Source organism: Portunus trituberculatus, chromosome 22 (assembly GCF_017591435.1).
Source record: "Portunus trituberculatus isolate SZX2019 chromosome 22, ASM1759143v1, whole genome shotgun sequence".
Taxonomy (NCBI): Eukaryota; Metazoa; Arthropoda; class Malacostraca; order Decapoda; family Portunidae; genus Portunus; species Portunus trituberculatus.
Genome location: NC_059276.1, coordinates 4,759,467 through 4,786,410, shown reverse-complemented (window position 1 = coordinate 4,786,410; position 26,944 = coordinate 4,759,467). Strand labels below are relative to the sequence as shown.

The window sequence follows — 26,944 nt, the reverse complement described above, 5'->3', positions numbered from 1 at the left end:
CCGCAGTGATATTAATAGAATGCCTTGTGAGTGAAGAAAAAAGTGAACGAGTGACAAGATTTAGATCCGTTAGTGCAGAGTAAAGCGTGCTACAATTTGTCTTGACTGCAGTGATATCAACAGAAGATCTTACAACAGTGAAAAAAATATGTTCTTAAAAAAAGACATGATAGCAGTGACAAGATTTAGATCCTTTAATGCAGTGTAAAGCGTGTTATATTTTGTCTTGACTGCAGTGATATCAACAGAAAACCTTATAACAGTGAAAATATGTACTCTTAAAAAAATTATAACAGTTGTTACGTTCACCGGTTAAACTGGTAAGATTGGCATCGGAGAGCCGGTGAACAATAACAATAAAAAAAAACACTGCAGGTTCAACTGGTGAGGAAATGCAAAAGGGGGTCACTTTAAAAAGCTACTTTAATAACCCATAATGAAATTGACACATATATAACAAGAAACATGAGACACAGATATATAACATGAAACACAGGAAAATGACATACACATATACATATAACACAGTAATAAATACAACAATAAAGAACCCAACTTAATACTTAACAATAATCCTAATCCTATATAGAGGCAATGTGGAAAACACGGACGAGGGAAGTGATACTTATGCGGTGTCGCAGTGGTGAAATGCTGGGTGATGGTTGATCCCACGGCAGAACCAAGAGGCGTTGTGTTCACTGGTTGAGGCTTGGATCTCAACTGCCAATCCAGAAAACCAAGAGCTGGCTCAACACTTTCGGTTGAGTCGAAAGGGCCGCGTGAATCCAACTTCGGGACAGTAGCCGGGCTTCATGAAACGGTGACGTGGAAGGTTCACGAGACGGTGGCGTGGAAGGTTCACGAGACGGTGACGTGGAAGGGAGGCGGAGAGGTGGCGAACGAGGTAACAAGCGGAGGAGGTGATGGTAGTAATGCATGTTACGGGCGGGCCGTAACATTTCCTCCCCTAAGACCTCCGTAATGGGCTCATGAAGGAGGTGAGACGGAGATCTTGATAAGGCGTCGGCGATGATGTTGTCCACCCCCACCACCAGACACAGCACCTCGCAAAGGAAGAACCTGCAGAAGCTTGAAGCGCACATCGGAGGAGACGATGACGAGGAGGCGATACACGAGCCAGACAGCGGTGATGGTGGTGAGAGAGACCAGCCAGAACCAGATGAAAATGTAGATCTTCTCGTTGATGATGTTAACCGCCAGCACACACATGGTGTCGTGGGTCTCGATGGTTCCCGAAGGGCCGAACTTCCTGAAGGTGCACTTGGTGACTCTGGGGAAGATGCGTGTCATGGGATCGATGCGCTTCTCGGGGTCCATGTCAGGGAAGTTGATGACCTCCGTGCCGTAGGTGAGGAAGGTGCCGCCCAGGAACAGGTCGGTGAAGTAGATGTTGCCCTCCAAGTCCTGAGTTATGTAATTTATAGCCCTCTGGAAGGTGGCGGGAGCATTAGACACGCAAAGGGCATCACTTGGTATTGGTATAGTCCGAAGGGAGTGATGAAGGCGGATATTATTTGGGCCTCGTCCGAGAGGGGAATCTGGTAGTAACCTTTAAGCAAGTCTATAGTGGTTACAAATTTGGCTACTCCTATACTATCTATAAGGTCCTCTATCAAGGGCAATGGGTAGGAGTCTGGCAATAACTTTTAAGATCAGACTGTTGTGAAGGTGTTAAGGAAACAAACACCTCATCAAGGTTGGACATGATTTGGCTGTTTGAGGGGCGTCCTTTAGGTGACGAGAAGAGGAATTCGATGTCGGACTCTTCCTCGGGGGGCACAGGACCAGACTCCTTTCCTATCAGACATACAGGTACAGCGCGAGACAAGTCGTCCTCTGGTTCTCTGGAGTGGTAAGGTTTCATTAGATTAATATGAACAAGTTGGGAATCCTTACGACGGTCAGGAGTGTGGACCACATAATTTAATGGACTTAGTTTTTGAGCCACAACATAAGGTCCCATGAACTTACTGTGAAGAGCATTGCCTGGAGTGGGGAGAAAAGTAAAACCTTGTCTCCTGGTTTGAAACTTCTCATGACAGATTTGGGAAGAGAATTCTGTTGCATTTTAGTTTGAGATTTGAGGAAGTTTGATTTAGCAAAAGATCTGACTTCACTGATTTTATTCTTAAGGTTACTGATGTAGTCAGACACACTGGGGCTTGAAGGAGTATTTTGAGTAAACCATTGATCCTTTAATATTTTGAGAGGCCCCCTGATCTGTCTACCATAGAGTAATTCAAAAGGGAGTAACCTAAAGAATCTTGAGGAGATTCTCTTAAAGCGAAGAGAAGGAAAGAAATACTTTCATCCCAGTCTCCTTGATGCTCCAAGCAATACTTCTTCATCATGGATTTTAATGTTTGGTGAAACCGCTCCAGACAGCCTTGGGATTGGGGTGGTAAGCCGAGGAGGTAACATGGTCGATGTTTAGCTCATTCACTATCTGTTGGAAAAAATGGCTAGTGAAATTGCTACCCTTGTCAGACTGAATTTGTTTTGGAATTCCTACCGAGGTGAAAAAATGTATTAGATGTTTTACAATGGTCTTTGATGTGATGTTCTTAAGAGGGAATGCTTCAGGGTACCTGGTAGTGGGATCCATGAGGGTTAACAAATACTGATTCCCTCGTTTGGTTTTGGGTAAGGGCCCTACGCAGTCTAGTATGATCTTTTCGAAGGGCTCCGTCTGAACTGGAATAGGCGTCAGAGGAGCTGGCACAAGGCGTTCGTTAGGCTTACCCACAACTTGACATATGTGACATGTTTTTACATAGTGTGACACATCCTTTTTCATTCCTGGCCAAAAAAATGTTGAAGAGCCTTCTTGTAGGTTTTTGGATGCCTAGATGACCTGACAATCCATCATGAGCTAGTTCTATAATGGCTGGTCTTACAGACAAGGGATGACAACTTGATGTGTTTCTGACCAGGTGTCTAGTTGTTTCAGTTCAGGAGGTCTGTAGGCACGCATCAGGACTCCTTCCTGATAATAAAAACAAGGCAATTTAGACATATCCTTTGTCTCACTGGCCACATGTCTGATCTTAGCCAAAGTGAGATCCTGTTCCTGAGCATTAATCAAATTCTCCTTTGAAATGATGTCATTATACAAGTTGTCAGTAGAGGCAATCATTGGTGGAGGAGGTGATGAAAGGGCAGGGGACTTGGACTGAGACCTGGTGACTGCACACACTGGGAAGAAGTGAGGGATGTTTCGTCCAGGGTCTTAGTGGGACTTTCTGTTAAGGGAGAATCAAGAACAATTAAGTTTGGAACAGCCAAGTTACCCGCAAGATCATTACCCAGTACAAGATGTACCCCGGTACTGGCAGTTCACCAGGTTTAATGGCTACCTCAACCTCTCCTGAAATGAACGGGCACTGTAAGCTAATATTAGCCAAGGGATAGGAGAGCTGTGATTCGAGACCTGTAAGGATCACCTTCTCCCCAGTGAAAGCCTGTTTGATGTTAGGGATGACATCTTCCCTTAAGATGGATTGGGCAGCACCTGTATCACGCAGAACCTTGATATTTATTGCCTTGTCTTTACCATCAGTCAGGGACACTTTACCTTGATACATGTACGAGTCATAAAGTTCTAGAGGAGAGTTGACAGGGTTAGCTAGGGCCACTGGTTTCTTGTTCTCAAATGTGTTAGGTCTAGGGGCCACAAAAGAAAATTGACGTTGAGAACCCTTGCAATTTGGGTGTCTACATTTCTGGATCGTGTGACCTGGCTTCTTACAGTATGTACACCAGGGGGAATTATATGCATTTGGCGAGAATCCGGTTGGCTTACCACCCGCGCCCCAAAACCTTCCCCAAAGGAGGACCTAACATTAGACAGTGAACCACGACCTCTACTACCCAGGGATCCCATCAACAAAGCAAACGCATCAGCCACTTTAGCGGCAGACATAAGATCACTCTCTCCCGTTCTTCCACATGCCTCAGAATATTAAATGGTAACTTGTTCTTCCATTCTTCCAGGACCATTAGATTGAGCAACTCCGAAAAGGTGGTAATGTTAAGGGCGGCTAACCATTTCTTAAATTGTCTTAGTTTCTCACTAGCGAATTCAACATAGGTGTGAGACTCTGGTTTCACATACTTTCGAAACTGCTGTCTGTATCCATCAGAAGTGATAGAGTAGGCGTCTAGAATGTTACCTTTGATCTCTTCATATTCTACCTCATCACTAAGGCCGTTGTATACCCTATAAGCTTTTCCTACTAGCTTAGGGACAAGGAGAGACACCCACTGATCCTTGGGCCATTTATTCCTATGAGCAATGCTCTCAAAAGCGCGAAATGACCCGTCAACATCAGATTCATCAAAAGGGGGAACTAGCGGAGCAGCTGTAGCAGGATTAAAGCTTGCTAACTGTTTCTTTATATCTATTTCTTCCCTCTAAACTTAGCGTCATTTCGTAGGGTTAACTCCTGAATTTCTAACTCTTTCTCCTGCCTTCTAAGTTGTAACTGAAATTCTCTCTTCTTCCTTTTCTGCCTGTAGTTGCATTTGTTTTTCCTGCATCCGGTATTCTAGTTTAAGCTTCTCAATTTCCCATTGACTTATCCTACTCTTATCCTGTTCTTCCTGGGGACTGTGTATTATAGTCCTCGTAGAGGCTGACATGGGAGTTAACTCTTCTATGGCATTTCCTAGCAACTGACCTTCTTGCACTAGATGTTCAACAACTACATTCTTAATGACCTCTTTAGTCATCTGAGACGTGATGGGAACATCAAAATGTTTAGCGATGGCTTTCCATTGGTCCTTCTTTATATTAGCATATTTAAGTTGTTCCAGAGAAGGGTCGGCACAAAATCTTCAACGTTAAACTGAGCGGAAGCCATATTAAATAGATGTTAAACCACAACAAAAAAATGATAAGCGAATTACTTAAGTGAGGAACTTGGCAGAGTGATAATAAAGGCAACCTTGGAAATTACCTAGATTATACTTAAGTAAACACTTATGAGTACAATCACTAATGAGGGGTAAACTAGAGAGTTACGGCATTAAGAGGGATCCGGATTACTCTAGTTACGAGACTTGAGTGAGGAGCGAATTGTACTGAGACTTGTTATTGATAAGGAGGCGGATTAGTCTGAGAGACTAGTTAAAATGGCCGATTCTAACTAGCGAGAAAAATGATCCGCGAAGTGAGGGCATTGAGGGTTCGCATGAACATATGATGATCCCAACACTTGGATAACACTTATTACACACCTGCCTATGTGCAAAAACTAGAGATAAGTGCTATCGGTGAACACGCCTTTCTACCTGGTTTCCTGCTCTACCACTGCTATGCGATACCAATGAAAGTCACGAAGCACGTTTAACCCAAAAGGAGCCACTTGAACGCACAAAGGTAAATTTAAACCACACGCAGAGTAAGTCACAGAAAAAAACACATCAGAGTCACAACACCACAGAAACACAAGCAATCACAGAAAAAAGTCACTGGAAAAATGGAACACTGAACATGGGTTATAATGGTCCTGTCACGGTCGCCAATTGTTACGTTCACCGGTTAAACTGGTAAGATTGGCATCGGAGAGCCGGTGAACAATAACAATAAAAAAAAACACTGCAGGTTCAACTGGTGAGGAAATGCAAAAGGGGGTCACTTTAAAAGCTACTTTAATAACCCATAATGAAATTGACACATATATAACAAGAAACATGAAACACAGATATATAACATGAAACACAGGAAAATGACATACACATATACATATAACACAGTAATAAATACAACAATAAAGAACCCAACTTAATACCTAACAATAATCCTAATCCTATATAGAGGCAATGTGGAAAACACGGACGAGGGAAGTGATACTTATGCGGTGTCGCAGTGGTGAAATGCTGGGTGATGGTTGATCCCACGGCAGAACCAAGAGGCGTTGTGTTCACTGGTTGAGGCTTGGATCTCAACTGCCAATCCAGAAAACCAAGAGCTGGCTCAACACTTTCGGTTGAGTCGAAAGGGCCGCGTGAATCCAACTTCGGGACAGTAGCGGGGCTTCATGAAACGGTGACGTGGAAGGTTCACGAGACGGTGGCGTGGCAGGTTCACGAGACGATGACGTGGAAGGGGAGGCGGAGAGGTGGCGAACGAGGTAACAAGCGGAGGAGGTGATGGTAGTAATGCATGTTACGGGCGGGCCGTAACACAGTGAAAAGATTTTTATCCGTTAGTACAGTGTAAAGTGTGTTATATTTTGTGTTGACCTCAGTGATCTCAACAGAATACCTTATAACAGTGAAAAACTATGTACTCTTCTTTAGAAAATAATGATAATAATAGCAGTGAAGATATTTAGATCCGTTATTAGAGAGAAAAACGTGTTATATTTTGTCATAATGGCAGTGATATTAGCAGAATACCTTATAACAGTGAAAAGTACATTACACTATCATAAAGTTAGTGAAGGCTTAGATCCATTGTTACTGTGAAAAAAAAGAAACATGATATTCTCTCTAAGGTTAAACTGCACCCCTATCAACAGACTTCGTTATAGCAGTGATAAATATCTGATGAATAATTTTGAAGTCACATCATAGCAGCGAAAAGACTAGAATTATCAATACCAGTGATAAAAAGCAAATGATCAATGTCTGACTCTAGCAGTGCCATTAACAAAAATCCTTAACAGTGAAAACCGTGTCATGACCTCCTGCAAGTTGTGTATTGGCAATGACAATACTACAGTTCATTAAAGCAGTGAAGAATAGGTGATGGTGCATTCTGAGCTCATGTGGCAGTGAGAATGGCGTGAAGCAGTGAAAAAAAAGTGTAATAACCAACGCTTCCTAATTTGCTTGGTAGTGAAAAACCAAAGTCTGTAATTGCAGTGAGGATATTATGTCACATCGCTTCATTGAAAACGCTGATATAACTGTAATGAAAGATGTGGTAAACTGTTTTTCCTTGTCGCAATCCCAGTGACATGACAACAGTGAAAAATCAGTCTAGTTACGCATAAACGATGAGAGAAATATTCAGTTGAGTGAAAACACATAACAAATTAACCTTACATAAAAAATAACCACTGAAAAGACAAGACATTACAGCAGTGAAATACTAAAAGCCCCACAGTAATACGGAAAAAAAAAACACACACACACACACACACACACACACACACACACACACACACACACACACACACACACACACACACAATTTGTCTTTAACCCTTCAATACTGAGATGCATTTTTACCATGATTTTTGCGTGTGATTGGACGATTTCATTTACATTAGGAATGGTTAATGGAAGTCAAAAGATCGATGGCCAGAGTCTTCACACTATTTTAATACCCACACAAGTATCTGAAGCTGTAAAAATGCCAAATAGTAACCAGAATGAATATGAAAACGGGGCATGGTATTGACTATTGAAGGGGTTAAGTCACGCATTGGCAGGGAAGCAGACACGAATGAAACAAAAAAGAACCGTCACAGTGCCAGGTTGTTGCGTCAGGGCAGTGAAATAATAGCCCTCGTCGCTGCGGTGAAAAGAGAGACTATGGGCATGACGTAATGGTTCTAGGAAGGCTAAAATGAACGGCGTGGCAATGATGTAACGCGAACATTGAAGAAGGAAGCCACGTGCCGGAAAGTCAAGGGAAGAAAAGGAGAAAACAAAACAAAGATAGAGATATCAAAAGCATAATATCAACCCTTCAATACTGGGACTTAATTTTTACCTTGTGGTTTGTGTACGAATAGACCATTTTTATTAACAATTAGGAAGAGTTTATGAAGGTCAGAAGATTAATGGCCGGAGTCTTCACTATTTCAATCCCCCACATAAGTTTCTGAAGCTGTATAAAATCATCAGGTAGTAAGCAGAATGGATATTTTAAGTGCGTCATGGTACTGAAGGGGTTAAATAAGGGGAGAAAGTGAAGATATAAAACCAAGAATAAAGAAAAGACGAAAGAAATAGCTAATTAAAAAGAAGGAAGAAAAATCAAAGAAAAATATAGAGAAGTCAAAAAGAATAGTTCATTTGAAGCAAGGGAAGAAAATTAAGTTAGAATAAAAATGAAAATGAATAGCTAACGAAATTCAAACAAAAAGGAAGGAATGTAATGTGAATTGTAGTGCGAAGAAGAAAAATAAACAGAAAAGACAAAACGAAGAAGCAAAACAGAGGAGACGAATGGAGAGATAAATAAGACGTAACACAAGAAATTTTGACAGAAGAAAGAAATAAAACAAAATGTACTACGGACGAAAAAAAATAAATGAATAAAAGGAAGAAGTAAAACAGAAAAGACAAATGAAGAAACGAAACGAATGAAGAACTGACCAAGACGTGACATGAGAGAGAAGAAAGGAAACTGATACATAGCAGTGAAGAGAAAAAAATCAAACAAAACATCTTGGTCATATCAGGGTCGCTATGCCAAGATTTGCGGTGAAAACAGTAATATAAGACTCGCTGGTGTGAGAGACGTGAATCGAACTCTGGTTGGTCCAAGTTAAACCAGTGAAAAAGAAAGAAAACATTGAATTTCATCTCAGTGAAGTGAAGAAATCGAAACCAAATTAGAATATAGTGCCTTACAGTGAAGTGATACTGCGTCCCTCTTACAGTAGCTACATTACAGTGAAGTGACAGTGAGGTTAAAGACTTCAGAGAGAGAGAGAGAGAGAGAGAGAGAGATTTGTGGTGTGTCTTTGTTTAGTCAGTCAGTGCTCGGTTATTTCTCTCTCTCTCTCTCTCTCTCTCTCTCTCTCTCTCCAAGGGACAGCCATGGGCGAGTGATGGAGGGAGAGCAGTGTTATTCTGGGAAGAGAGAGAGAGAGAGAGAGAGAGAGAGAGAGAGAGAGAGAGAGAGAGAGAGAGAGAGATTCCTAACTCTAAACACACACACACACACACACACACACACACACACACACACACGACTATCAAGTGCACACATCAATATTTGTTTATCTATCAGAGAGAGAGAGAGAGAGAGAGAGAGAGAGAGAGAGAGAGAGAGAGAGAGAGAGAAAAAACACGCGAGAATGAAGAGAGAAAAATAGTAAGAAGGAGGAGGAGGACGAAGGAATCTATATATATATCTTACTGGGATAGTGATGGAGGAGGTAAAAGAGGAAGAGGGGGAGGAGGAAAAGGAGGAAGAGAAAAGAAGGTTTTACCAAGGTGTGAGTCACGATCTCTCTCTCTCTCTCTCTCTCTCTCTCTCTCTCTCTCTTTTTCTTACCACAAAGAATTCTGCTAAAGAGAGAGAGAGAGAGAGAGAGAGAGAGAGAGAGAGAGATCGTATTACAACACAATAGCACAAAACAATAGCAAAAACCACAATAATAATAATAATAATAATAATAATAATAATAATAATAATAATTAGTAATAGTAATAATAGTATTTTTTTTATATTTCAGATTAAACACAGACACAAGAAAGAAAGGAAGGAAAAAAAGGAAGAAGAGCCAATAAATATGTAATGCGTAAGATAATATAAAATAAAGAAAATAAAATAAAGAGATGAACTCAAAACAAGTGAAAAAAAGAGAAGAAAATAAGGAACAAGTGAAGTGAGAGAAAAAGAACGAACAGAAATACAAGACAACACAGTGAGACAAAACCATATCACTCAAAACAAAGACCACCACCACCACTATCGAAACGTAAACAAACACCACGTGGTCTCTCAGCGCGCCAACACTACCAAAACAAAGCAGAAATGGGCAGCGTTGGTCACTCTCCGGCTCTTCCCACGCCCTCCCCTGCCGCCCCAACGCTCACCCCTAACAGCATGGGGGTGGTGGGTGACGGGAGTGAAGGAGGGGATGCTGTGTGCGTGTATGTAAAGGCAGGAGTGGATGGGGAGAGGATGGGAGCATGTCCATTCTGTCAACGAATTTTCATGGTTTTGTTGATAAAGGCGAACCATGGATTGCTACGGTTTAAGGTGAGAGAGAGAGAGAGAGAGAGAGAGAGAGAGAGAGAGAGAGAGAGAGAGACTTGTCATGCTACTCGGAAAAAAAATATATTTCTGATGAAAAATTTTAAGGTTAAGGTCGATTTGATTTTCTCTTTTCTTATCTCTCTCTCTCTCTCTCTCTCTCTCTCTCTCTCTCTCTCTCTCTCTCTCTCTCTCTCTCTCTCTCATTTATCTTTTCCTTCCTTTCTTCCTCTGAACTTTTCCTATCTACGCCATTTCTCTCTTCCTGTCTCCTTTCTTCTCCCTTCCTTAATCTTCAAATATTTTTCTTCCCTTTTTTTCTCTGCCTTTTTTTCTTTGTCTATCTCAATTTGTATTTCCCTCCACCTCTCTCCAAACATAAAATTACACTTCATTCTTACCCTTTACTAAATCTTTGTTCTCATATTTCTTGCCCTTTCTTATCTTTCTCTTCCGCCCTTTCCTACTCTCTCTCTCTCTCTCTCTCTCTCTCTCTCTCTCTCTCTCTCTCTCTCTCTCTCTCTCAGGTGATCACAACCAACCCAGCCAAGCCACCGCCAGAATTCAAGATGTTAGGACTGAAGCACCTGCCGGCTCTCATTCACGGCGAGGAAGGCTTTGATGCCCTTGACGACATCATTCAGTACCTTGACACTAGGTGAGTTACCGCCTTAAAGAGTCTGGTTTTCTCTCGTGCGTGTTGAAAGGTTATTTACGGAGAGAGAGAGAGAGAGAGAGAGAGAGAGAGAGAGAGAGAGAGAGAGAGAGAGAGAGAGAGAGAGAGAGAGAGAGAGAGAGAGAGAGAGAGAGAGAGAGAGAGAGAGTACTATACCACAAAGTTGTTACTCATATTTCGTTTTAACTAACACAACAACAATAATAATAATAATAATAATAATAATAATAATAATAACTAATACAAAGGAGGAGGAGGAGGAGAAGAAAATCCACACCACCACCACTACCTCCAACTAAAACAAATAAATGAATAAAATCAAATAGGAAACCCCAATAAAACCCTCCTTATTTCCAGGTTTCCAGGTGGAGGTCTGGAATACAACCATCCACACGCAGACCTGGCCACCAAAGACTTCTTCTCCAGGTTCTGCTTCTACATCAAGGCGGTGAACTTAGACTCCACCAAGCTGGACCAAGCACTATGTAGCCTCGACGCTTTCCTCCAGCGCCCTGTCTTCCCCTCACCTGACGCTGGACTAACTAACGGCCAGGTGTGTGTGTGTGTGTGTGTGTGTGTGTGTGTGTGTGTGTGTGTGTGTGTTTGTTTTTTTTTTTTTTTTTTTTTAGTTTTGTTTTCATTTAGGGAAATTTGTTATTGTGTAAATTATTTCAGGCTTTTCTATGCGATTACTCTCTCTCTCTCTCTCTCTCTCTCTCTCTCTCTCTCTCTCTCTCTCTCTCTCTCTCTCTCTCTCTCTCTCTCTCTCTCTCTTTCTTCTCTCCTCCTCCTCCTACTCCTTTTTTTCCTCCTTCTACTCATCCTTTCCCACTCATCCTCCCCCACCTTAATCAAAACAACAGCTTTAACTACTCTCTCTTCTTCCTTCTCCTCATTCTCTTCCTCATTATCCTATTCCTTCTCTTTCCCTTCTTCCTTCCCTCTTGCCAAACCCAACTAAAGAAAATAAACAAACCACCCACATGCCTTCTCTCTCTCTCTCTCTCTCTCTCTCTCTCTCTCTCTCTCTCTCATATTTCAAAACACTTCTTTCATCAAAACAATTTTCAAAGGCCAGAGATAAGTTTATTTTCAATGAGTCGTTTTTGTTTTCTTTTCTCAACTGATGACACAAATTTTGGGAATCATGAAAACGCCCTTGAAAACCCGAGTACCTTTCACTATTTTGTTACACTATCACTGGATTCATGAAAATATCTTCCAAAACACCAAACTTCCATTACATGGCTGCCAAACTATAACTGGAATCATGAAAAACATCCTTGAAAATCTTTGCATTTGCACTACAGCATGCTTAACTATCACTAGAATCATAAAAACATCCTTGAAAACAAGAATAACTTTCACTGCTAAACCATCATTGGAATTATGAAATAGCCAATGAAAACCTCAACAATTTACACTATCACTAGAGTCATGGAAACACACTTGAAAACATCAGTAACTTTATTCACCTAAACTTGCCAACAGTCCTAGATAAGATGAAACACTGAAACATTTAAGTTCATGGCAATTTTTCTCATCACCTTTTCTCACCATTAGCATGAGGCACCAGAATCACCAGGTGAGGGCCCTCAGCCTCCCCAGTACCTGTGTGGTGACTCCCTAACACACCTGGACTGCGAGGTACTGCCCAAACTCCAGCACCTTAGAGTGGCGGCAAAAGCTCTCAAGAACTATGATATTCCAACACATCTACGTGGATTCTGGAGGTGCGTGTGTGTGTGTGTGTGTGTGTGTGTGTGTGTGTGTGTGTGTGTGTGTGTGTGTGTGTGTGTGTGTGTGTGACAGCAGGAGACAAACATAAACCCATAACTTTCGCTTTATCCTTTCACCACAACTAAACAACTACGAAAAAAATAAAACACACCACACATATCTTTGACATGTCGCCTCACAAACCCTGAAAAAAAAAAAAAGTAAACAAGCATTACTTAACACCGAACACCATCTAACCGTTTTTTCCCACACACAGGTACCTCCACGCAGCATACACACACCCAGTCTTCATTCGCACGTGTCCCTGCGACCAGGAGGTGACACTGCACTGGCACGATCGCCCTGAGACGCCCAAACTGTCCCACAAACGCCACGCAGCCATCGCAAAGGAGAAGCCTAAATATTCCTTTGATGTGCCTGTTCATGCCTCTGTGGTGACTGTTGTTGATGAGTGAGTGAGTGAGTGTGTGTGTGTGTGTGTGTGTGTGTGTGTGTGTGTGTGTGTGTGTGTGTGTGTGTGTGTGTGTGTGTGTGTGTGTGTGTGTGTGTGTGTGTGTGTGTGTGTGTGTGTGTGTTTACTGATATAACAAAATGCTCTAGTCTTCTGTGCACGTGTGTGTATGTGTGTTCTAGTATTACATACTATTAAGTATCTAAGATTTATTTTCTTGTTTTAAATAGATTTCTTGTACTAGTCTATCTGTGTGTGTGTGTGTGTGTGTGTGTGTGTGTGTGTGTGTGTGTGTGTGTGTGTGTGTGTGTGTGAGAGAGATATACATGACGCACAACAGTAGATCACACGTACATAAATACGTAATTGTACATAACATTATTTTAAAGTAGACAAGAATAAACTGATAGGAAATAAAATGTGTGTAGTAATATTTAACATGGAGAGAGAGAGAGAGAGAGAGAGAGAGAGAGAGAGAGAGAGAGAGAGAGAATGTGTTTAAGTGATTTCCCTTGTAGAGTAATTAATAAAAAGTTGATGTGTCACTACTAATTACTCATGTTTCATTATCCTTTCCACAGCAGGCATTTGTACATGTTTTAAAGGCAGAAACAATCCATTTTCATGATACTCTCGCATCATAACCTGACATTTTAACTTCCAAATGTTTGTGTTCTTTTTTCCATATCTCCCTCCACAAGCTACCTCCGCACGTCTGTACCTATACAGATCTTCCTCCATGTTACCTCAACCTTCCCTCCAAGCCTGACTATCCCACCTCACTTCTGTCATAGTCAAAATAGTGTACTTTTAAGATAATGAACTCCTGCCTACCCCGCCCCCGATGGCGAGGAAGCTTTATGTGGGTCGCCCTGCTCTGCTTCACAACGAACACCTAGACATTTCACTCCGTCTTTTTTTTTTTTTCTTTTGTATTTCTGTGATTTTTTTCTTTGCGCCACACACAAGTAGTTGACGTAATGTAATTCACAAATACGTATAACTAGACCATTTAGTTTTATTCATGGTACCGTGTGTAATTCACTGAGCTTTTTTTTTTTTTTTTTTTGGGTGGAAAGGGGCTAATAAAATATTTATCTATTTATCTGTATCTATCTATCAGTAAGCTAGCATTATAAGAGCATTCAGTATAATATTATAACACACACACACACACACACAGGCGACCTAGGTGGATCACACACACAACAGAACTCCACCACATGCAGTCAGTCAGCTACAGCCAGCCGCTACCTGCCACCAAAACACATAAAATTATCTGAGACACTCAGAATAAAAGCAGAAACACACAAAAATCACTCCACAACACCACTCAACTCAAAAGACGTATATAGCACTCACAATAAACACAAAACACACTCAATATCGGTGAAGTGATGCTTGGAAAGAGGTGGAGACTGCCGCAGTCACTACCACAGTCACCATTGTGCCTGATTTAAGCCTTCATCACACCAACTCCAGTCAATGACAGTTACATCTGAACAGCTAATAGCCAAACATAGTCATATGGCTTCAATTTGTGACATTACTAGAAGGAAAACAATGCTAAATGTGTTAAATATTCGCTTATTTGATGACGTCACACTCCTGCCAGGGCGAGGCGGCCGGGCAAGTTGGTTTTACTTACGTAACGGAACTTATTTCAGAATCGACTTATAGAAACAATGTAGCTAGACCAGAATGATTGATATTTTGTCACTTGACAAGTACTTAAACTAATATCCACAACATCAAAACATCTCCAGCATAATTAGAATTAAAGAATGGTGTAAATTAAGTACAATATATATATATATATATATATATATATATATATATATATATATATATATATATTAAAACATTCTCACTACTAAAAGTAATAAAACGTCCAACCATTTCAACTTGAAATATATATTGAAAAATATTACACTTTATGAACGACCTTCTCAGGCATCAACGCTTACCTAGAACCAGAAGTGAACAAATGAAGAAGTATAAATGCAATGAAATAGCAATAAAAAAAAATCATCAAAAACTCTTGTAAAGTCGAGCCATTTTCACTTGATGAGTATGTTAACACACTTTATAGAGGCTGAGGCATTCGAAAACTAGTCACACCATCAAACACAAACGTAAGCAAATAAAACATAAATCATAGATTTTACGTTTAATACCACTAAACACCATTACAAAACCCACACATTTCAGTCAATCGCAATGCAACACATTTAAAAGAACATTAGCGATTCTACGAAATTATATACACTCAGTTATAGCTTGAAATAAAAAGCCGATTATGGCACCTGTAAATTTTACGGCACCAGCTGGCTCTTGCTAAAGGCTACAAAACACCACTAAACGCCACATATTTACCAAACACTTCAAAAGCAACCAAACCTTCATAGATGCACTAAAAAACATTACACACACACACACACCCAGTGATAGAGTTCAGAAATACGCGAAAAGGATCTGTATGGACAAGGTAAAACGAACCTTGTGTATGGCAACGAGCGGGTGGTTGGCGCCGGAGAACTGAGAAGGGGTTCCCGGGATCACCCAAGTCACCAACTCGAGCAGAGTCGAGCTACATATTCTGTCTTCTTATGGTCATGTTTGTCTTTATCGTTGTTCTTCAAAGTCAGTTTCTCAAAGCTGAAAATTCGGTAAATTTGCAGTTTCAAGTTAACATCATTACTCATTTCCGATAGGGTAAAATGGGGTTGGAAAAGCTGGTAGAAGTGTGATTTAGCCCGTGAGAATGTGTATATTATATACGTGTGGTGTATTAGTTGGAACTGCAATAATGCCGAAAATTCTAATAAGTAATTTGACTTGTGTAAAACAACTTAGTGGCTGTTCTCTTTCTATGTATTATTTTTTTTTTATTAGCAGTAAGCACTGGCAAAAAACCGACTTCGTATGATCGTATCAGTTGGGTCAGTGGTCAACGGTCACCACGCTGCCTAGAGTTTCTTTCGAACTGAATTCTCCCTGGCTGTTAATGAGCGGACTCCTACAGTAGCATGGAGGACTCCCTCGAGATGTACGTAGTACTAAAAAGAACTTTACTTTCCCTGATTATCAGTGATAACAAAATAAATAAAAATTAAATGGCAGTGTGAGCAGTTGATTAGGGGCAACACAGGATTGGGTAGCTTGTGACAACAAAAGATTGATTAGGTGTGTGTGCAAGACAAGCACTGCAGAAACTAAAATTGATTGAGTATTGTAATAGATTTGATAATCTTGAGACCAAATCAGCGAGATGATACATCAATAATGGAGAATTAGAGAGCAAAGCAATAAAGCCTTATAGAAATGACTGAACGTATGTCTAGAGTATATATATATATATATATATATATATATATATATATATATATATATATATATATATATATATATATATATTTATTTATTTATTTATTTATTTATTTATTTATAATGGGGCACTGTCCTGATATAGACATCCCTCCAGTTGTCTTTGTTTCCCGGTTCCCTCCTCGCAGCTCTCGCTCAGATGTGGGAATCAAAATATGATAGATGAAGCTTACCTAACCTAACCTAGCCCAGGTAGCACAACCACATTATTGGTTAGAAGGGTTCTGAGGAAGCCATATCAGCAGTGTGTGTTGCCTCAACTAGATTATGTTAGCTGAGCTAGGTTAAAGTTAGGCTTAGGTTAGTTTGGGTTATTATATTTTGATTCCCACAACCCACCAGCTGAGTGAAAGTTGTGAAGGGGAAGCAGGGAAACAAGGACAGCTGGAAGGGGATCTGTGTTAGGACAGTGCTAAAAATAGTACATAGATACAAAATATCTGAATCAGAAAATGTATGAGAGATTATTAATACCATTTGTGTGGTGGAGGTGATGAGGGGGTGTGAGTCATGAATGAATGAATGAAGTGTTGGCTGACAGGAAGGATGAGATCACTACTTAGTGCCACCTGCACACTGCCACAAGAGGCAAAGGATGTCATAACAATGTTAACACTAATGTAGCTTTTATCAAGAGGAAAAAAATCTAAATAATAAATTATAAGGAACACTGATAGGATTAATGTTATTAACATTTTTGTTGTCTGCATACGTAGATTTCAGTGTTATTCTCTCTGTAAAGCTTTTGTATTAGATATTAAATTTTTATAGCTAATTTTGTTTCATAAAAGACATGATACATCTTCTCGGTATGTCCAGTTGACATGCAAACTTACTTGACTGATTGTAATACAGCATAATTGATAATAAAAATTTATTATCAGGTCCAGGTATACTGATGAAGAGTACGAGTTGGCCTGCAGGCAGAGGCTTGAAAGAGAGAGTGTCATATATGAGCGACTCATCACATACTTAAGGACCACAAGGCATGCCCCAGGACTTACAGATACTGAAAGGAAGCAAGTATTACAACGGGCAAGGAACTTTCAGTGGAATGAGCATGGCAAGTAATTGTTCTTGATCAATTGTATGTTCAAGAGTATTTCCTGCTATCTGAAATAAGGAAACACAAAGATTTGATATTAGTTAAAGTGGTTATGTACTGAAGAATGTAAACTTTTGTGGCATCTTGTGCTTATGATTTTCTCTCATCAATTTAGGAGAAAGGAGAAGGAATTGACTATGCTATGGGATAGCGATGAGCAATGGAGATATGTCACTCTTGATCCTTATATAGAAGAGAGACAGTCTGTTGTTTTTATACCAGTGTTCCTATCCAATGGTTATAAGGGTCAAGGACCTGCCCATTGTCAGAGGTTGTATCCCAACCACTTGGAGGAGTAGAATCTAGCACAGCTCTGTGGTACAGGCCACAAGGGCATGGTTTACAGAAGGAAAGATGAGTGCCAAAGTAATGTGTAGCTATGGTTTAAAATATGTTGTCATAGTTGTGGATTGGTCTTGTATGGAAGCTTGAGCTTCAGCTGCATTTTTTTTCATACTGATAATCATTATTATTCACTTATAAGTAGATCAAAAGCTGTACAAGCTGGACTACGATAGAAAGTGTTCACGACTTGTGGTGAGGTCTTATGAGGATAATATGGCCTTGTTACACCAGTATCATGGCAGTCCCACTTCAGGGCATTGTGGGTTGAATGCTACTTTTGAGAAGATGTCCCAAGATTACTATTGGCGAAACATGACTCAGGACATCAAACACTATGTATGTTAATAATGTTTCTGTATTGTATGAAATACCTGATCATATGGAGTATGTCTTTACAGAAGGTTTTGAATGATGTTCTTTAAAGTATAACGCATAGTTGTTAACTGATTTAATACTCTTCAGAATTGTTTTCCTGTATCATCAAACAATTTTCTTACAGTGGTCATATTTGTTTTCTAGATTGCAACATGTACATGTCAACCCTTGAGGAGACAACCCTCAGAAATGTGCCTTATGAAGATAAAGGAGCCTTGGAAACTTACAGGAGTCAACTTGATGGGTGAGAATTAGTTACAGTATGTGAAAAGTATTATTAGGTGGCTTGGCTTAAATTTTCTTTGTTAGTGGTAAAAATATGTAAAGGTAAAAAAAGAATTAGATGCATAATTCTTGAATCAGTCAAGTTTGAAGTTTCGATCACATGTGTTCAAGAAAATGCAAGAGAAAACTAAGTTCTTTTAAGATTAATTACACACCCATTTCTAATACACAGTGATGCAGCAAATAGGTGAATCAACCTCAGTTTTAAATGTAAAATTGCACTGTCTCTGTTGAAGTTTAAATTAGTATGAAACTTATCCCGTGCAGATGTGTTTAACTCTCTCTTCACATAGAAACACACACACACACACACACACACACACACACACGGCCCGGTAGCTCAGTGGTTAGAGCGCTGGCTTCACAAGCCAGATAACCGGGGTTCGATTCCCCGGCCGGGTGGAGATATTTGGGTGTGTCTCCTTTCACGTGTAGCCCCTGTTCACCTAGCAGTGAGTAGGTACGGGATGTAAATCGAGGAGTTGTGACCTTGTTGTCCCGGTGTGTGGTGTGTGCCTGGTCTCAGACCTATCCCAAGATCGGAAATAATGAGCTCTGAGCTCGCTCCGTAGGGTAACGTCTGGCTGTCTCGTCAGAGACTGCAGCAGATCAAACAGTGAATACACACACACACACACACACACACACACACACACACACACACACACACACACACACACACACACACACACACACACACACACTTTCCCAGTGTGTGGAGTGTGTTGTGGTCTCAGTTCTACCCGAAGATCGGTCTATGAGCTCTGAGCTCACTCCGTAATGGGGAAGACTGGCTGGGTGACCAGCAGGCGACTGAGGTGAGACACACACACACACACACACACACACACACACACACACACACACACACACACACACACACGGGACATCGTCGATGGCGGAGGTGGTCGCTGAGCTCCAGAGCAATCATCTATAATTCTACAGTTACCTAAGAGTAACCAAGGTGGGAAAGGAGCTGGTAATGTTTGTCCCGTCTCCATATAGTCATGTTAACTGTTGATTAGCAAAATAATGTCCAGTGAAGGTAAATATAAACTGTAGCCTGCGTTTGAGCCATCAGCTGGTTTGTTTACGTCTGCGCAACATGGCGGCCGTGAACTCGAAAGAGGAATCAGACTTCACAGGGTTTCAAGGAATAATGGAGAAGAGCGCTTATGTGAAGAAAATTCTGGAGTTAGAAGGTAAAATTGAAAACTGTTTGAAAAGTATGAGGGCCTGGAAACGAGTTATGACAATGTAAAGAGAGACTGTGCCGATATGAAGAAGGAAAATGCAGCACTGAAAGAGGAAGTTAAGCTAATTAAAGTGAATTGCGAAAATGTGGAGAATCTCTAGGAAAAGTGATGGAGAAGCAGGCTGAATGGAAAAAAAGTCAGGAAGTGGAAAGAAAGGAGGTAAATTACAAAGTTGCAAGTCTGGAAAAGGAAATCAAAGAGTCAGGGGAGAAAACTTTGGGCCTTGCTGAAATTATAGATCAACAGATCATAGAAGAGAAGATAGCTGAGAAAGTGGTGAAGGTTATTAAGTCAAATGAGACATTGGTGAGGGAAACTGTAGACAAAAAGAGATGTGTGGTGATATTTGGTGTGGAGGAGGATAAGACACCGAGTAAAATGGAGAGAGAGAAAACATAAAAAGGTGATAAATAATATCATTAATGTGGTGCAAGAGGAGGAAAAGACCTAGTACAAGAAATAGAGGACTTCCATAGAATTGGAAAGTTCACAAGAGAAGGTATGAGGCCAATAAGAATCAAACTTAAGTCACAAAAGGATGTAGATGAATTGGTGGAGAAGTCATGGAGGCTAGCCCAGCAGGAAACAACAAGGAAGATTTGGTTGAGAAGAGATCTCGGTGAAAAGGAAAGAGAAATGTTAAATGAGTTGAGAAAGGAGGCTTTGAAAAAAATGAAGAGAGGACAGAAGAAGAGAAGAAAGAGTTTTTCTGGAGAATCTTGGATATGAGACTGAGGAAGTGGTTCATAACCCAGAAAAGTACAGCAAGAAAGGACTAAAGAAACTTACATATGAGCGAAATGTAATGTATTCCAACATAAATGGAGTGATATCGGGATTTTAGAACTCAACGATTACTTGAGGGACAAGAACCCAGATATTGTGGGTCTTACTGAAACAAAACTGAGAGAGGGAGAAGACCTGATGAAGGTTGGAGAAGGAAATATAACGTTTGGAAAAGAAATAGAGTAGGTAAGATGGGAGGAGGAGTGATGTTGCTGGTTAAAAAGATATAAAGGTGGATCAAGTGAAAAAGGTATGGGAAAGGCAGAAGTGCTAAAGATCAGAGCAGAAACTAATGAAGGAAAAAGAGGCACTACATAGTGGTGTACGTACCACCTAAGACAAATGCATGGTCAGTACAGGAATATGAAGAAATGATAAGTGATACAGGAACATGTCTGGAAGAAATGTTGGGTGGCTGTGAACGAACTATAATGATGGGAGATTTTAATTGTAAAGAGGTGTGTTGGGAGGACTGGTCAATGGAAGGATCAGAGACAACATGGGGAAATACACTATTGACACTGGCAATGGAAAATGTGTTAACTCAGTGGGTCAAAGAAGATACTAGGTTTGGAGGAGAGGGAGCATCGTCAAGACTGGACTTGGTCTTTAGTACAGAGCCAATGGTCATTGAGGAGATGAGGGTGGAGTGCCCTTTAGCAAAGAGTGATCATGCAGTTTTGGAGTTCAAGGTGATAGACGAAGAGAAATCTAGAAGAAATGAAGAATATAAAGTGGGAAGATGGAATTATGCCAAGACAGATTTTGGAAACCTAAAGAAATTCTTTCAAGAGACAAATTGGATGAAATTCAAGAGTGCTAAGGAGCAAATGAAAAGTGGAAGGAATTTATAAAAATATACAAAGAAGGTGAGAAAAATTTGTACCAATAAGACAACATAGAGAAGTTGGAAAGCAGGACTGGTTTAACGATAGATGTGAAAAGGCTAGAACAAGAAAAGAGGATGCATGGAAGAGGTGGAGAAGGAAAAGACGGATTAAGCAGTGGGAAAGTTACAAAAGAGCAAGAAATGAATATGTGTTGATTAGAAGAGAAGAAAGAAAGAAACAAGAAAAGGATATAATTGATAAATGTAAAGACCAACCAAGGCTTTTTTACAGACATGTGAACAACAACATCAAAAATAGAGAAAGTATTGAAAGTTTAGAAGTAAATGGAGTATACAGTGAAGATCCCAGGGAAATGGCAGAGGCTATGAATGGATGCTTTCGGAAGGTATTCACAAAGGAGACTGCTTTTGACAAACCACTGGTAATGGAACAGAAAGGGATTATGAAGGAGTTTCAAGTAACGGTGGAGGAGATCAAGAACATGATGGGGAGTTTAGAAGTGAGAAAAGCTGTGGGACCTGATGGGGTATCAGGATGGATTTTAAGAGAATGCAGGGAGCAATTGGCAGAAAAAGTTTGTGAAGTAATTGATGCCTCATTAAGGGAAGGTGTAGTGCCCCAAGACTGGAAAAGAGCTAACATTGTCCCAATCTATAAATCAGGTAACAAGAGAGACCCATTGAACTATAGACCAGTGTCACTTACAAGTGTGGTAGCTAAGATGTGTGAGAGGGTGGTGAAGACTAGATGGACAGACTTCTTGGAGAAAAATGACATACTTTGTGAGTGTCAATTTGGTTTTAGGAAAGGGCGTTCATGCACGACAAACCTGATATGTTACTATTCGAGGGTGATAGATGTAATACAGGAAAGAGATGGTTGGGCTGATGGAATATATCTGGATTTAAAAAAGGCCTTTGATAAGGTACCACACCAGAGACTGATCTGGAAACTTGAAATGGTAGGAGGAGTGCATGGCAGTTTACTAAAATGGATGGAAGACTTTTGGTAGGAAGAGAAATGAGAACAATAATTAAGGACAGACCATCAGAATGGGGATTGGTGGAGAGTGGAGTTCCACAGGGATCAGTGTTGGCACCAGTAATGTTCGCAGTCTACATAAATGACATGGTGGATGGGGTGTCCAGTTATGTGAGCCTATTTGCAGACGATGCAAAATTGTTAAGAAAAGTGAGATGTGACAAAGATTGCGAACTACTCCAGGAAGACTTGGACAGAATATGGAAATGGAGCTGTACATGGCAAATGGAGTTCAACACGACAAAATGCAAGAAAATAGAGTTTGGCAAGAGTGAAAGAAGAATCAGGAGTATGTACAAGATAGGAAATGAAGACATAAAACCAGTCATGAAGAAAAAGACCTTGGGGTGACAATTACCAATGACCTATCGCCAGAGAGACATATAAACAAAATAATTGGAGAAGTATTGAACTTATTGAGGAACATAAGAGTGGCGTTCAGATATCTAGATGAAGAAATGATGAAGAAAATAATTACTGCAATGATAAGACCGAGGCTTGAATATGCAACAATACAGTGGGCTCCGAACTTAAAGAAACACATAAGGAAACTAGAGAAAGTACAGAGGGCTGCAACGAAAATGGTGCCTGACTTAAGAGATTTGACTTATGAAGACAGACTGAAAAGAATGCAACTTCCAACCCTGGAAAACAGAAGAGAAAGGGGAGACCTGATAGCAATATACAGAGTGATGATTGGCATGGAAAAATGGATAGGGAAGATCTGTGTATGTGGAATGGAAGAATGTCGAGAGGGCATGGGAAAAACTAAAATGGCCACTTATAGGAGAGATGTGAAAAATATAGCTTCCTCATAGAAGGGTGGAAGCATGGAATAGTTTAGACGTGGAAGTGGTCAACGCAAGGAATATTCATGATTTTAAGAAAAAGCTGGACATTAATAGATATGGAGACGGGACAACACGAGCATAGCTCTTTTCCCGTATGTTACAATTAGGTAAATACAATTAGGTAAATACACACACACACACACACACACACACACACACACACACACACACCCACCCTGACTCCAGAAATACATATAAATGGATTATTTGCTTCAACATACAAGACACTAACAAACATCAGGGTAACATTCAATTTTATGGATAAAAGTATGATGAAAAAGATATTAACCACTATGATAAGACCTAGACTAGAATATGCAGCAGTGGTATGGTCGCCATATAGGCAGAAAGATATCAAGAAACTAGAAAGGATACAAAGGGCTGCTACAAAGATGGTCCCTGAAATAAAATCTTCCCTATGAAGAAAGACTGAAGGAGATGGAGCTACCAACTTTGAAGGATAGACAGGAAAGAGGAGACCTAATAACGATGTATAAGTTAGTAAACCGTATGGAGAAGATAGATAGATAAGACCTGGTAACACTGACAGAGCAGGGAGATAGACAAACAAGAGGACATTCCAAGAAAATCATGAAAAGTCAGTGTCATAGGAATATCAAGAAGTTCAGTTTTCCACATAGGACAGTAGACATCGGGAATGAATTAAGTGAAGAGATTGTAACAGCAGAAAGTGTGCGCAAATTTAAGAAGTTAGATAAATGTAGATATGGAGACAGGTCACTATGAGCCCCGCTTGAACCCTGTAACATACAACTAGGTAAATACACCACACACACACACACACACACACACACACACACACACACACACACACACACACACACACACACACACACACACACACACACACAGTAGTTAAAGATATGAAGTCCAAGTGGAGAGCAGTAGAAAGCGGAGTGCCACAGGGGTCAGTATTGGCACCAATACTTTTCCTCATTTATATTAACGACATGCCAGAAGGAGTGAACAGCTACATAAATCTGTTTGCAGATGATACAAAACTGTGCAGAGTTATAAAGCAAAAGGAGGATTGTGAAATACTGCAAGAAGACCTAAATAAGATCTGGGAATAGAGTAAAAGTGGAAATGGAATTCAATGTGAACAAAAGCCATGTCATGGAAATGGGAAAGAGTGAAAGACGACCTGTGGGAATCTATAAGATGGGAGATGGAGTAGAACTGGAGAAAGTTAAAAAGGAAAAGGACTTAGGAGTGACGATGGAAGAAAACAATCAACCAGTAAGCCATATTGATAGAATTTTTAGAGAAACATATAATTTGCTAAGGAATATTGGAATAGCATTTCACTACATGGACAAAGAAATGATGAAGAAATTGATAAGTACTATAATAAGACCCAGATTGGAATATGCAGGAGTAGTGTGGACCCCTCATAAAAAGAAACACATAAGGAAATTGGAGAGACTACAAAAAATGGCTACAAGAATGGTTCCAGAATTTGAAGGGATGACATATGAGGAGAGACTAAAGGCTATGGATCTACCAACCCTGGAACAAAGAAGGGAGAGAGGAGACCTGATACAAGTTTATAAATTGATCAACGGAATGGACCAAGTGGATAATGAGAAACTGATCCTGAGAGAAGAATATGACATCCGAAGCACAAGATCACATAGTAAAAAGCTGAGAAAAGGAAGATGTCTGAGAGATGTTAAAAAATATAGTTTCCTGCAAAGATGTATTGAGACGTGGAACAGTTTAAATGAAGAAGTAGTGTCTGCAACGAGTGTGCATACTTTTAAAGTAAGATTGGATAAGTGTAGATATGGAGACGGGGCCACACGAGCCCTGTAAAACTACAACTAGGTAAATACACACACACACACACACACACACACACACACACACACGTCTGTGTAGAGCCATTGCTTTAGCCCACAATACAGTTCATGCACTACATATTGCGATGGCTTGCTGGAGTCTTTATGGATTGTACCATAAACCACTAAGACAGAGTGGACATGTGTTGGAAACAGATTGATTAATTCAACATTGATTCATGCCAGGAAAGTAGCTTAGTTTGTTTAAGGTTTGGATTTTGAACATCAATCAGGAATTAATTGGATTCAAGAACTGAGGTTCCATTAAATTAGACCTTCCATCCACTCTCACCTCTGTTCTTTTCAATATTTTTGTGTAAAAGATGATCAGTATCTTCATTGCACCCATCCTTTATACAGTACTGTTAAAATCTTGAGTTCTCTTCCCTGTTCTATTTAATCCTCATTCTATGCTATGAACTTGTGTAAGAAAGAAGTTTCACAGATTTATGTCCTCATTCCAAGGCAGTGGCATCATAGTGGATGAGTCTTGGAGAGAGGATACAGAGGAGAGGAATGACCAGTTGACTGACAATGGCAGTCCCAACAGCCCTGGAGACATCTCACAACTTGGTGAAGTTAGTACCATAATGCCCTTTGTGTGTGTGTGTGTGTGTGTAATTCACCACGGTCGTCTGCTGGTCATCCAGCCAGCCTTCCCTATTACGGAGCGAGCTCAGAGCTCATGGACCGATCTCCGGGTAGAAGTGAGACCACAACACACTCCACACACCAGGAAAGTGAGACCACAACCCCTTGAGTTACATCCCGTACCTACTTGCTGCAAGGTGAACAGGGGCTACACATTAAGAGGCTTGCCCATTTGCCTCGCTGCTTCCCAGGACTCAAACCCAGGCCCTCTCGATTGTGAGTCAAGCATGCTAACCACTACACTATGTGGTTTGTGTGTATTTACCTAGTTGTAGTTTTACAGGGCCTGGGCTTTATGCTCGTGTGGCCCCATCTCCATATCTACACTTATCCAATTTTTCTTTAAAACAATGCACACTCGTTGCTGACACCACTTCTTCACTCAAACTGTTCCACGTCTCAACACGTGTGTGTGTGTGTGTGTGTGTGTGTGTGTGTGTGTGTGTGTGTGTGTGTGTGTAGTGAATGTTCTGCCTGCTGGGTTCATTATGGCCCCACAATCCACTACTTCCTCCTCTCAATAACGTAGCATTCTAAGCAGTCTTGGAGGTACCGGTGCATAGAATGCCAGGTTAGTGAAGCTGAGCCCAGGAGATGAGGCAACCAGGGGCTGAAGAACCATGAAAGTGAGATGAAAGCAATGTACACAACAATGAAAACACTCATGCACCGTCTTCAATCAATCACTCTCTCCACTGGTTTCTTTGAGCATTAAGCTGCTCCTCCCAGTATGAAGACTTGCCAGAGCCATAGTCAAGTTAGATTTGCCAGAGTCACATCGGTGGTCAGAGTCAGACTGAGCAGGGAAGGGAGTGCAGCACACTGACCTCCCCTGCTCCCTAGAGTCTAGGTTGGCAGTCCAAAGACTTGCTAGAATCACAGCCAGGATGGCATTCAGGTTGGTGGTCAGGTCAGGCTGGGTGGGGAAGTGCTGCACATACACCATGAGTAATACATGTGCACCTCCATACCTTATAGGATATCTTCTGGTAGGATAGTATTTTTTGTTTGTTTTTTTATTATTATTTATTTATTTTATTTATTTATTTTTTTTCATGCTCAAATACATCATCCATATCGTGTGTGTGTGTGTGTGTGTTTAATTTTCAAGAAGCAGAACATTTGATTTGATTTGATATTTATATTATAAAGTATGGCAGAAAATCTTTAGCATCACAAAAAAAAAATTATTATTATTATTAGTTTTGTAGCTTAAAGAAGACAAAATTCTCTATGTCTTAGCTCAATAATTTTCTTGCCTTGTTAAAGTGATAAGACAAATGTAATCATAAATCAAGGAAGTGAAACAAGATGC

General features: G+C 40.4%; 2 protein-coding genes across 2 annotated transcripts in view; both read left to right on the top strand.

Annotated features, from left to right (window-relative positions):
- LOC123507541 (chloride intracellular channel exl-1-like) overlaps positions 1 to 13,387 on the top strand; it is a 14,231-nt gene extending 844 nt beyond the window's left edge. Inside the window, exons 2-6 of the mRNA XM_045260467.1 lie at positions 9,444 to 9,973; positions 10,495 to 10,625; positions 11,001 to 11,196; positions 12,207 to 12,376; positions 12,640 to 13,387. Coding sequence (XP_045116402.1) covers positions 9,746 to 9,973; positions 10,495 to 10,625; positions 11,001 to 11,196; positions 12,207 to 12,376; positions 12,640 to 12,838 — 924 coding nt within the window. The 5' untranslated portion in view covers positions 9,444 to 9,745 and the 3' untranslated portion in view covers positions 12,839 to 13,387. The remainder of the gene's footprint in view (positions 1 to 9,443; positions 9,974 to 10,494; positions 10,626 to 11,000; positions 11,197 to 12,206; positions 12,377 to 12,639) is intronic.
- A 1,954-nt stretch (positions 13,388 to 15,341) lies between these two features.
- LOC123507380 lies at positions 15,342 to 25,556 on the top strand. The gene is made up of 6 exons (XM_045260189.1): positions 15,342 to 15,503; positions 15,730 to 15,883; positions 17,106 to 17,284; positions 17,814 to 18,007; positions 18,191 to 18,290; positions 25,448 to 25,556. Exons 2-6 carry the CDS (start codon positions 15,864 to 15,866, stop codon positions 25,456 to 25,458), a joined length of 504 nt encoding a protein of 167 aa, XP_045116124.1. The 5' UTR covers positions 15,342 to 15,503; positions 15,730 to 15,863; the 3' UTR covers positions 25,459 to 25,556.
- The last annotated feature ends 1,388 nt before the right edge of the window (positions 25,557 to 26,944 follow it).

What these genes read in the sequence shown, in the direction of transcription:
- LOC123507380 (XM_045260189.1), top strand. Translation starts at nt 15,864, where the DNA reads ATGGAGGACTCCCTCGAGAT. An exon ending in ATGGAGGACTCCCTCGAGAT is followed by an intron (nt 15,884 to 17,105) that starts GTACGTAGTACT and finishes ATTTATTATCAG; the next exon opens with GTCCAGGTATACTGATGAAG. An exon ending in CTCAGGACATCAAACACTAT is followed by an intron (nt 18,008 to 18,190) that starts GTATGTTAATAA and finishes TTTGTTTTCTAG; the next exon opens with ATTGCAACATGTACATGTCA.